This window comes from Trachurus trachurus (genome assembly GCF_905171665.1).
Source record: "Trachurus trachurus genome assembly, chromosome: 1".
In the NCBI taxonomy this organism is placed as follows: domain Eukaryota; kingdom Metazoa; phylum Chordata; class Actinopteri; order Carangiformes; family Carangidae; genus Trachurus; species Trachurus trachurus.
The window spans coordinates 2,865,685-2,877,862 of NC_139891.1; the positions used below are offsets into that span (position 1 = coordinate 2,865,685).

At 41.8% G+C, this 12,178-nt stretch overlaps 1 protein-coding gene across 1 annotated transcript; it reads right to left on the reverse strand.

Moving 5' to 3' along the window:
- Positions 1–1,228: 1,228 nt before the first annotated feature.
- sp6 (Sp6 transcription factor) lies at positions 1,229–2,149 on the reverse strand (the record flags this gene model as incomplete). Its single annotated transcript, XM_083971932.1, has 1 exon — positions 1,229–2,149. One exon carries the CDS (start codon positions 2,147–2,149, stop codon positions 1,229–1,231), a length of 921 nt encoding a protein of 306 aa, XP_083828058.1.
- Between the last annotated feature and the right edge of the window lie 10,029 nt (positions 2,150–12,178).

Genomic DNA, 12,178 nt, shown 5'->3' on the forward strand with positions numbered 1-12,178 from the left:
ATGAGCTCAAGTATGCTAAAAGTGCAAGTGAGGGGTCCGTTGTCAGTTATCTACACAGTCATTTGATTCACTGTTTTAAATATATGGAGTGCAGCTTTAAATTCTGTCATTGCCTATAGGCCACAGGATTAAACTGCGTTCTTTGACCCGATGATGTAATGAAGTGCTGCTTTGTGCTGCAGGTTTCAGTCGACGGCAGCAGCCGGTCCTGACAGGGTGGATCTGTGGAGCGGTGTTTACGTCACATATGGCTGCTGTTATAAGCATGCCACAACAGAGCAAAGATTCATCTGTTTACACAGCATTTTCTCTCCATGGCCGACCTCTCATTCCTACCTGGTTGGAGCGCAGGCACAGTCTTCGGCTGCTGTGACCATTTTATATTTTCCCAGTTTTGCATCATCATGTTTGCATTGCTGTGTTATCAGATAACCTCACCACATTTTCACATTGTCTTCCTCCTAAATACTAACTTTTGTTGAGCATGGAATTCCCATTGTGTATATTATTATATTATATTAATCATATCATATTATATTATATACTATTATATACTATTATATTATATTTTATTATCATGGAGTATTGTGGAACACTTTGATGAATAATGTACCATTTTAATTACTTAGATACCATCACACCCACACCCAATTTAGTGGTGTGTATCGCCAAGCATCCAAACGGCTGCTGACCTTTAAAGAAAATTATAAAACGTTGCATCATATTCCAGTGTCTCATCACTTGTGGTGAGGAAAGGAACCGTCACCACCGTTTGCTCTCTCTCTGTTCAAAGAAAGCACGCCTCTGAGGATGCCCCCAACTCTTTCACTAACACGGTTGATTGATGTCATTGTAAACAAGTTAACAAGCCACCTTCAGTTGAACTTGAGCATTAGCAGCAATGGTCGTCTTGGCAACAAGCAGCAGCTTCAGCTCAGTTGTCCCCTTAGCCACCTTTCACCGTTAGTAAACACAGAATAAAGTTTTATCCGCGCTAGTTAAATTCATGTTTTTTTCTGTGTTATGACATGTACAGTATGTTGTCACTGGGTTATCCCAGCTGATTAATTCACAGGACCACAGACGTGTAGGCTACTTCCATCCAGCTTTCATCAGTGAAAACTTTGTCCAGAGTTTTCTTCTTTTCTCTGTCCTGTAATAAAACTGCATCAGCCTTCTGACAGAGAGAGGAGAGCAGATGATAAACCTCCAGTGAATGATGATGAAATTAGCCGGACTGCCCCGTCACGCTGGAGACAGAGGGGTCCGTCTCACATTTCAGCTTCAGCTGCGGCTCTGTGGTGTCAGACACGGACACATTTGAAGATGACTGAGTAGGTGTGGTCGTATCAAAGCCTTTATCCATCCTGCCGTCTCCGTTCACCCTCTCCTCTGCGTGGCCCGGCGGGGACTCGTGCGTGCGCATGTGCTTGGCCAGGTGGTCGTTGCGCATGAAAACTCTTGGGCACAGCGCGCAGCTGAACTTCTTGGCCCCGGTGTGCGTCTGCAGGTGGCGTTGCAGTTCGTCGGAGCGCGTGAACCTCTTCCCGCAGAAGAGCCAGTTGCAGACGAACGGCCGGTCCCCGCTGTGCCAGCGGAGGTGCGCCTTCAAGTGGGAGGTTTTGGCGTAGGCTTTGCCGCAGCCGGGGATGTGGCAGTTGTGCATGTGCTTCCTCCTGCTGTCGTCGGTGCTCTGACCCATCTGTTCAGCATGGACGCAGTTAGGGCAGCGGCACGCGGCCTGGCCTGCGCCTCTGGAGGAGGAGCGGCGCTGGGGCTTGGGCCGGGCCGAGACCGACGTCTCCTGCGGTTCCTCCAGGGAGAACGGTTCTTGCTGCAGCATCTCGGGGGCCAGAGGCTCCATCTTGAAGCCGTCCTGAGGGAAGAGGTGTGATGAATGTGTAGCGGGAGCGTGCTGAGGCAGGGAGCAGAGTTGTGGGTCAGACCCGTAGGGCCCTAAGGAGGGCTGCAACCCCATGGAGCCCCCTGGATTCACCGAGGGCAAGCCCACACTCTGACCTGTCTGCAGGTCTATCCAGCTCCCTGGCTGGATGTCTCTGTGGAGGTCCCACCAGGGGGGGATGTTCATGTCTTCTGAGCTGCCACTAGGTGGTGCTGTCCGTAACCAGGGCTCGTAAGGGTGGGCCATGTGAGCAGCTGGTGCAGGTGCAGGATTCTGGACTGACCAAGTGTTGTTCACTGTCTTCTGGGTAAGGCCAAGGAGACTAGCACATGCTGGGATGGTGACACGTTGAAAAACCTGCAGAAAGAAGGAATAGAAAACATAGTTACCACTTCAGATCTCTCTTATGTCTCTCTCTCAGTTAGTCTGCAGTGACACTGAAACACACCTAACAACTTTGAAGTCTTGACGTCATTTTTCTCAGACTGAAAGACTGTGAAACCGCTCTACTCCCGGCCTAAATCCTCCTGTCTACAACATTTAAATAACCAACCCCAAGCACACCCCCTACATCGCCATGGATACTGCAGTTCTCACGCTGCGTGGCCGTGGAGGCAGAGGAGAGGGGGAGACTAGACGTGTCCAGGCAGAAGCCTGCCACATGCATCCGCTGCCAGGTACTTCCCATGGAGGACAGTCAAAGACAAGAGCAAAGAAAACAACATCATCGGCTCCGTGCGGAGGCAAGAGGAGCAGTGGGGGGGGGGGGGGGGGGGGGATAAATGCTTGGCGAGGCGGGGGGAGGGCCCAACCAGAGGGGGAGTGTTGACAGGAGAGTAGTTTGGTGAAGGAAGAAGTTCCAGGGAGGTATGGCTGCAGGCCAAAGTCTATTTGTTCGTCTCTGAGGTTTGCGGAGATGAAACCTGGCAGACAGGAGAACCAGTTTTTATGAATCACACATGATTTACAACAACAGCCCTCCAGGCAAAGTTGCAAAAGGAGCCCCGTAAAACGCCCCGCCTCTTCCACACTGGCGGCAGAAAAGCATCAACAGTTGCAGACTGACGACATTCAGGAGCATGAGAACGGATGTCCAACAATAACACGTGAACAATTACAATCCCTGTTTATAATTACGGGCACACGCTCCGAAACATCATCTTGTCTCCAGCACACTCCAGGTGTGTTCAGTTGGTGTGCGCACACCTCACCACCATCAGTGGGCCATCCCACCGCGGGGGGTGGGGGGGGGGGGGGCCTCCGGTTTCTATAGGTACACACGAGGCTTGTTAAAGCTCAACAAGTCTGTAGAAGTTCACCGGCCCACGAGACGAGCGCCTGACTCCGAAACATGTCCTAGCACCAAACAATCCTGTTGACTTCCACTACACCTCCATCTCCCGAACATCTGCAATTATCTTTACAGCAGGAAACCGTAAACTAGTCTGAGGCTTCGGAGACCGGAATCTTAAGTCTTGAGATCACTTGATGTGTTACTTGACATAGCAAACTGCACAAAGCAGCGACAGGTCAAGTGCAGGGTTTTACAGCCTGTCTGATAAGTAGATCCATCAGAAGCAGGCAGAGTCTGCATGTGGCTTCGCTTGGCAGTTTGTTAACACGGCTGAATCAACAGGGTTCACATGTTGCTCCTCAAAGCTTCCCAGTCACAATGAAATCGTAAAGCAATTAGTTTGAAATTCTCTAATGAAAGGTCTGGTGTTAAAGGTCAAGCTGATTTATTTCATGTCGGCCTGGAGCCAGAACTTCTGCTCTGTAATCTTTTGGGAATGTGACTCAGGCGCACAGCAGAGTGCCCCCCCCCCCCTCCTGCCCCCCCAACTCCGCTTGTACTGACACAACCGTAAACAAACTAAGACAGCAGCATCCTCTTCTATTTGCTAAAGCGCTCGGAGCGTTTGGAGCTCCGAAGGGAAACAGCTGGCACAGAGCCCCCCCCCTCCCAACCTGGGAGGAGCAGGATGGTACAGAGCAATGACAGAGTTGTGGTCATAAAACCTGCCCGACCAAGACCCGGCAAAGCCCCCGCTTTACAAGTCTGCAATCATGAAGATGCACAGAGAGGCAGCGATAAGGAAGGAGGACCTTTGTGGGGGATTTTTTTAAAAGCAAAACAATATGTAGCATATGAGTTTTTTTTTCCTGGGGGGGTTAAGTTCAATAATCCAATATTTCTACATTTTGAAACCTACTATTCTTTTCCAACATGAAGCTCTCTTAATAAATACATTTCAAAGTCCATTTTCCAGTCTGATTCACCACCAGGGCCGTTGTATAGGGGAGAAAGGTGATGATAATTCTAGGGGCCCAGCGCCCAGTAGGGCCCACAAAAAACCCCAGTAGTCTAATCTTTGAAAACTGAATTATTCTGCATTAGACCCTGACTAATACTCATAGTAATGCTGCATTAGCATCAAAACAAAGTAGGCTAAATAAAAAAATTATAATACATACGTAGTCTACGAAAAAAAGTGGAAAAGTCAGGGGACCACTTTAGTATTCTTTCAGGGGGCCCAGAATTCCTAGCAACGGCCCTGTTTACAGGTCCAGTTAAATCCTCAGTGTGTCCACCACAAGTCTCCCATCTTGTCTCATTTCATCCCAGACAATGACAACAGACATGCTGACTGTCTGTGGACACTGTAAACAAGCCAGTTTGGGATAAATGGCATTTACAAGTAGTTTGTTTGACCCTGCTCCAAGTACAGCGTGGGTGGAGTGGAACTCATCAGTTCAGTGGGGGTCAGGTCAGATGTCAGCGGCAAGCTTCAAAGACTCTTCTGTTAAAATCGAAACTTTCTGACCTTCATTTTAACCGTTATAATAAAGAAGACTGAGCGTGACTTTGCATTTATTATGTGCTACAACTGGATGTAATCACCTGAGGGATGGTTTAGCTTCAAGACAGAGACCTAGAGGGCTTCTGACTCTAAACGATTTCTCTGCTCTTTAACTCTGCTCTTTGACTGAGATCAAGTGCAGAGATAGGGAGGTTATGGGTGACAGCTTTACATCCTCAGTGATTTAGGAATGTCTGTGAGATGCTGATTCAGACACAATTGTGTGGAATGCCTCCTCCGCTGCATACTTCTCTATAATTTATACTACAGTTCCCGTGGCAGCAGCTTTTATGAACATTTTTATCCTTCTCTGTCGTCTGTGTGGACAGAGTGCAGACATGTATCCATCTCATGTGTCGTTTACACTATTCCCATAATCTGCCGTTGTATTTAAAGTTTCAGTTTGTTAATGAAGACTCTTTTTTTTTATTAAAAATGCACAAAATAATCACAGTGACCTGTTACACTAACACATCTGAATTCAATTGTCATTTTAATGGTCAGAGGGATTTAATATCAACCAGAGTCAGATGTACAAAATGTGTCTCCTTTTTTAAAAATGTTGAAATACACTTAATCTTTACAGTTACAGATGCTGTCAAGATATGCGCGCACACACTGGCAGACGTGTGTAAATGAAATCATACATAAATTATGAATTATAGCTATATGAAAATTAAACTAAGTCAATATAATTAAATCAAACCTTAACCAACTGAGTACATTATTTCTATATTGGTTCAAATAGTTATTTTATTCTTTTATTTATTTATTTTTTTAATGTGGGTATTGATTGATCTACTGTAGGTTTATTCTATTTCTTCTACTGCTGGTCATCCTGTGTATTCTAACAACAGCTGAGTTTATTCAGTGCTGATCATGCTGACATTTCCAATGAAATCACATCAATCAAGACACATTCATTTAATTGATCAAATTATCAAATTGTATGAAGTGCACTTTTTATTGTCATAAATAAACAATCTGTCACTGTACTATACTTGTACAATTATCTCTTATCTTATACTTGGGACTGGAAAATCTTTCATCTGTAGGCTACCCCTCTGGAAGTCTCTGAGGTTTGTTCTTATAGGGAGCGTGAAATACTTTCAGTATTCCTAACCTAATTCCCACACTGGAAACTGACTAAACTAACAGAATGAATCATTTTCATCAGGTTAACCCCACAACCACCACCACCACCACACACACAATTTATTATGACTTAAATGAGATATTATTTACAGTAAAGTAAGATGTTAAGAAAAGAGAAACTGTAAATGAAAGTTCACATCCCACTGAGACTGACTTCCCACACACGCAGATCAACAGCAAACTCTCCGTTCAACATAATCCAGACTGATATGTATATATAGTTGTTGATAAACCTGAACTTTATATTCAGGTGGGCCGGTTGAATATTAACTACAGTGTTTTTATTCTTTTGTGATTTTTAAAATATGACTTCAAGTTACTGTAAGACTCCAAGTTTGAATAGCCCCTATGTCGTAGGAAATGTTCTGTTTTCAAGCAGTTTACTGTAAAGCCACATGGCGCGTGTGTAGTTTATACTGTTGATGACAGAGTTTCTGATCATGTTGAGTGTTTGATCTATGATACCGCAGCTAACACTGACAGTTGGCGGCAGTGATGGCAAATGAAAATCCTGACTTACCTGTTCTGTCTCGGAGCCGCCGCTGCTGTTGCTGCTGTTAGTTAGTTTCTGTAATGCAGGACAGAGACATGGAGAGCTGGAGCTCAGCACCGCTGCTTTTTTTTTTCCTTTCTTAGAAAAATGCCCACAGCAAAAATAATATCCTCATCGTAGTTCATCTGATCTCGTCCATCGCAGACGGTCCAGGTGAGTGAGGCGCACAGGTAAGCAGCGTCCTGAGCAGTGACGCTCTCTGTGATAGGCTCTGCGCCTTCACTCCGTCCAGGCCCCGCCCCCCGCTGCTCCGGACTCTTCCCCCTTTCAAGATGAGCCGCGGTGGGCAGATAGATAGATAGATAGATAGATAGATAGATAGATAGATAGATAGATAGATAGATAGATAGATAGATAGATAGATAGATAGATAGATAGATAGATAGATAGATAGATAGATAGATAGATAGATAGATAGATAGATAGATAGATAGATAGATAGATAGATAGATAGATAGATAGATAGATAGATAGATAGATAGATAGATAGATAGATAGATAGATAGATAGATAGATAGATAGATAGATAGATAGATAGATAGATAGATAGATAGATAGATAGATAGATAGATAGATAGATAGATAGATAGATAGATAGATAGATAGATAGATAGATAGATAGATAGATAGATAGATAGATAGATAGATAGATAGATAGATAGATAGATAGATAGATAGATAGATAGATAGATAGATAGATAGATAGATAGATAGATAGATAGATAGATAGATAGATAGATAGATAGATAGATAGATAGATAGATAGATAGATAGATAGATAGATAGATAGATAGATAGATAGATAGATAGATAGATAGATAGATAGATAGATAGATAGATAGATAGATAGATAGATAGATAGATAGATAGATAGATAGATAGATAGATAGATAGATAGATAGATAGATAGATAGATAGATAGATAGATAGATAGATAGATAGATAGATAGATAGATAGATAGATAGATAGATAGATAGATAGATAGATAGATAGATAGATAGATAGATAGATAGATAGATAGATAGATAGATAGATAGATAGATAGATAGATAGATAGATAGATAGATAGATAGATAGATAGATAGATAGATAGATAGATAGATAGATAGATAGATAGATAGATAGATAGATAGATAGATAGATAGATAGATAGATAGATAGATAGATAGATAGATAGATAGATAGATAGATAGATAGATAGATAGATAGATAGATAGATAGATAGATAGATAGATAGATAGATAGATAGATAGATAGATAGATAGATAGATAGATAGATAGATAGATAGATAGATAGATAGATAGATAGATAGATAGATAGATAGATAGATAGATAGATGTTTGTGTTAATATAAGTCTTAAATAGTTGTATCTTCCGACAGCAATCACTTCTATAGAGTGTTTGGTCTGTGTTTGGTCTGAAACACGGGTCTGTCAGTCACTCTGCTCTGCTGTAAGCCGAGGAGAAAACTTTCCTTGTATCCTACAACCGTTATCCAATGAGGAGAGAGAACGGCATAAAGGGGCAGTCCTCTCTGTGTGTGCAGCCAAGGGATGCGGGTGAATGTGGTGACGTAGGGACGAGGGCGGGGACTGCTAACTCCATCTGCTGACAAGAAGTTAGCCAAAACCACCGGATCGCTTACTTCTGCTTTAACCTGAGACCAAGACCAAAACCAAGACAAGACAACGACTTTGATGAGGTCGAGACCGAGTCAAGACCAAACTAATGCAAGACCATTTTCAAGACCCCTACCAGTGCTCATAATAATCATTTGGCTTGGTATTACATTGCATTACATTATTCCTCAGCTAAAAAGAAAAGATAATTTTGTATAAAATCTAAAAAATATAATTGATGTAAAAAAATAAAAATAAAATAAAAATTTAGATTGAACAAAAGAAGCTGTTGACTCTGATGACACCAAGTTGTTCAGATGGTTATGGATACTACAATTATAATTACCTTAAAGTTATTGAATTACATTACATAACCCAAAGAGGGACGAGAAACGAGTCCAGCTCGACCAAGACCGAGTAAAAATGTAGTCGATTCCTAAACAAGAGACCTTGAAAATGTAGACCGGTCTTGAGTAGGCCTATACTACAACACTAGTTTCAGCTACTTATAATAAGATTGTATATATATGCTCATAATATTTGGATTTTAAGTTCATAGTATCATCCCAGGTGTGTTGTATGAGGTTCCTTAACTGAGATGTGCAGCTGATCACATATAAAAGGAGTTGTTGTTGTTTATTGCTTAGATTTATTTATTTTTAACTTTCACTCCTGTCATTTTCCTGACCTGATGGCAGGCTGATGTGCGCTCCTGTCGAAATGAACGGAACAAAAACTAAAATAATGATGTGTGCAGGCCTATGATTTTTTGCTGGGATCATGACTGAGCTTGAGGACAGTGTTTGGACAAATACAAGTAGATTCAGCAAACATTACTTATCACAGCTTATGTGCATAACAGTAACTAATAGTTTAAAGTAAAAAATATTAACTCAACGGCCACTTGCTGTCTTCTCACAGATTTACTGCACTTCACCCACGAATAGTCTAATTTAAAAAAATAAATAAATCAACACTTTTCCGTTTTTTCTTGTTCTTCTTAGTCTAAAAAAAACTGTCTGCTTAGCAGTGCTGCTCTTTCAACAGTAGGTAATATCTAAATGTGGAACACATCTATTGGAGATTAGGAACACATCATGATCAATTTGGTCTCTTTAATTCTATAAAAAGTGTGACTTAAGGTATTAAGTCACACTTTTTATAGAATTAAAGAGACCAAATTCAGATACTTTTTTTATTCTGTAGAGCAGTGATGCAGGAACCTAATGGGTTTGGTGACTGCAGCCTGTGAATCACATGGCTGAGACCTGAAAATCCTTTGATTGCGGACACTCCTGAGAGGTGGTTAAAACGCGTGCACGATATACAAATGTGAATATCGTACTTGGTAGAAAACAACCTCAGTGTGCAGCAGTTTATCAAATGACATGGAGCCTTTAGAGAAGCAGCCTGTGTGTAAATCACATGTTTAAAAGGACTGGTTGATTGATCTGCTGTAAAAGGCTCACGCCGTATATTGGATGATTCCCAGCTTGTGAGTGCATATCATGCATTTAATAGTTTATCTTCCTTTGAGGCTTTTTTTTTTATTTTGCCCGTGTGCTGAGTTAATTCCTTTCCTGTTGCAGCATGTTGGTGGAGCAGCTTCAAATCAACTGACAAACAGGCCACAGACAGGCCGGCGGGAAGTCACTTCCTACAGTATACCCTCTCTGCTGCTTCTAGTCCTGAAACAGCACTTTAGAAATACTGAGAGTGAATGACAGCCATTACATTATCATGTTTTACAAGCACTAGTGATCAACAAGTGTTTACAGAAGTCCTGGTCTTGATGGATTTATACGCATGTCATTTCAGGGAGCATGTAACTTCACCAGCTATGACATGTTAGACCATTAAAAGTATTATATTCAAATTTTTTTTTTTTAGGGATTTCACACACAGGATCTGCAGAAAAACATAAAAGTTTTAGCTAAAGGTGTTGTCCGCAAACGTACAGTTGAAATTAGAATAATTAGTAATAATATCTCAGTTTCTCACATCTCTCGGTGTAACATACTTGCGCACTTAGAGGAGATCACGCTGCTGAAGTGAAGACCACACACCATGTCTAAATGGTGTTTACCAACGTCTTGAAATAGTCAAGCATATTTCCTCATGAATACAATGCAGCACAATCAGAAAGAGACCGCTTAATAACATTTAATTACAGTGCGATTTCAAGTAGGGGCTTACAAATTCTCCTAATGGTTTGAATGTGTTTAGGTAGCGTGTTTGACATTTCTTTTTTTAATTCTGTCTCTGCTAACATTTTTTCATATATAAGAGTTTATACTGTGTGTATATGAACACCTTTTTTTTTTAAAACACACTTGCATAGTCCTGACATTTACTCTTGTCATCAGTCCAACCAAACCCTCTGAATATCACTGTGGTGATGTAACTATGACTGTATGAGATCACCTCAGCACCTTTGACCTTTAAGCACGATGCATTGATCTCAACCGTGTACTGCTTATATGCTCTATAGTTGCTTCATTAAGATGAAATAATGCAGGGTGTGTGCTTTAAGACGTCAATCAAACTGACATTTTGCCAGCATGCAGTCTGGCCAACATCCAAATTCAAATATGAAAAAAGATAAATGCCAGCTGACGCATTATGCTGAGAATTTCACTATTTACTTTGGGGATTTGTGAGATGCTGACGTAGAGTTTTTCCTGTTGAAAGAACCTTTCCCTAATTTAAATTGTGAGCTGCATTGCAGGACTATGTCTATCAACCCCAGATTCACAAACACAAAAACAGCATTTGTACAAAATGAATTTGCATTCTGCATTTTGTCATTTGTACATTATAAATTTTGTATGTTGTGTGCAATTGAGACGCAGCATTACAGGACTGTGACAGGGCGATCGATGTGAATAGAATCATTAAATGACTGGGCTGAATAAACATCGTCAGACAATCAAAAAAAAAAAATCATCATCAGATGGATTTCCCCATTCTTTAAGTGTATCCTGGAGGTAGCTTTGTACAGAACAGATAGACACGAGAGTGGTAGCAACCAGTTTAACCCTTGGCAAGGAGGCTGTTTCTTAATGGCTGGAAACGGTTCTGACTTGATATATTCCCGTAACGCCTGCATGTACCCATGCTCTACAAATCCAGAACACACCACATACACTTGTCAGCATCTATTGTATTTTTAATTACAGTGATTACTCAGGAACAAGTTTTTGGAGTTTTTGTTTTGGTTTACCTGGAGGTTAAAATAGTTTACACCAGTCTGAACTGTGGAGCTGCACAACTTTGTGAATGACTTTTTTATTTCTGTGTGTACAACTTAAAGGACAGGTGTTTTGTATACAAGGTTTGCATCATATAAAGTTGGTTCTGATTTCTGATTCACCGGTCTGTGGCTGGTTTGACTTGCCGGTTGTCCCACGGGAACCATGCTGGTGTCCCAGACAAACCCTGCTGCCAGCCTCCACACAGCTAAGCCTCACTTCCCCTCCAGCAGCAGAAAAAAAATCCTAACAAAGTAAACAGTAAGCACCCAGTAGTCAGCTTCCTTATCCTTGTTAATTATTCAAAATCCCGAAGGAGAGACCAGCCCACAGTTGTCTTCTGAGTCACTTTTTTTTTCTCATACAGGCACTCACTCACCATAACAGCCCCCCCCCCTCCTCCCCTCCTCTCCTCCAGTCTCCCCTTTCAACTTCAAACCCAGTCATTTCTGCAAGCAGTGCTTTGATTGTACCAAACACCTGTATTTTTCGAGGAGAGACTTCCTTGCAAGCCCCCGCCTCCCATCTTTGATTGTTAAACAGCAGTGGCGCCGTCATTACTGTCTGAGTGACTGATGCTGCTCAGCTTCCCCTCCCATCTCCCACCTCTGCCTTTTAACCGGAACTTTAATTGCTCAGAGAAAATTTGGATTGCTTTAGTTTATCTAATTTTCAGACCCCCCCCTTTTTTTTTTTGTTTGAGTGTGTGTGTGTAACTGGATTCATCAAGTGAAGTGGAGATGATCATACATTTTCCAACAGCCAATGAACTCAGAACACAAACTTAGAAATGTCCTCAGGTTTGTTTTAACTTGTGAGAACCTTTAAAAAAAT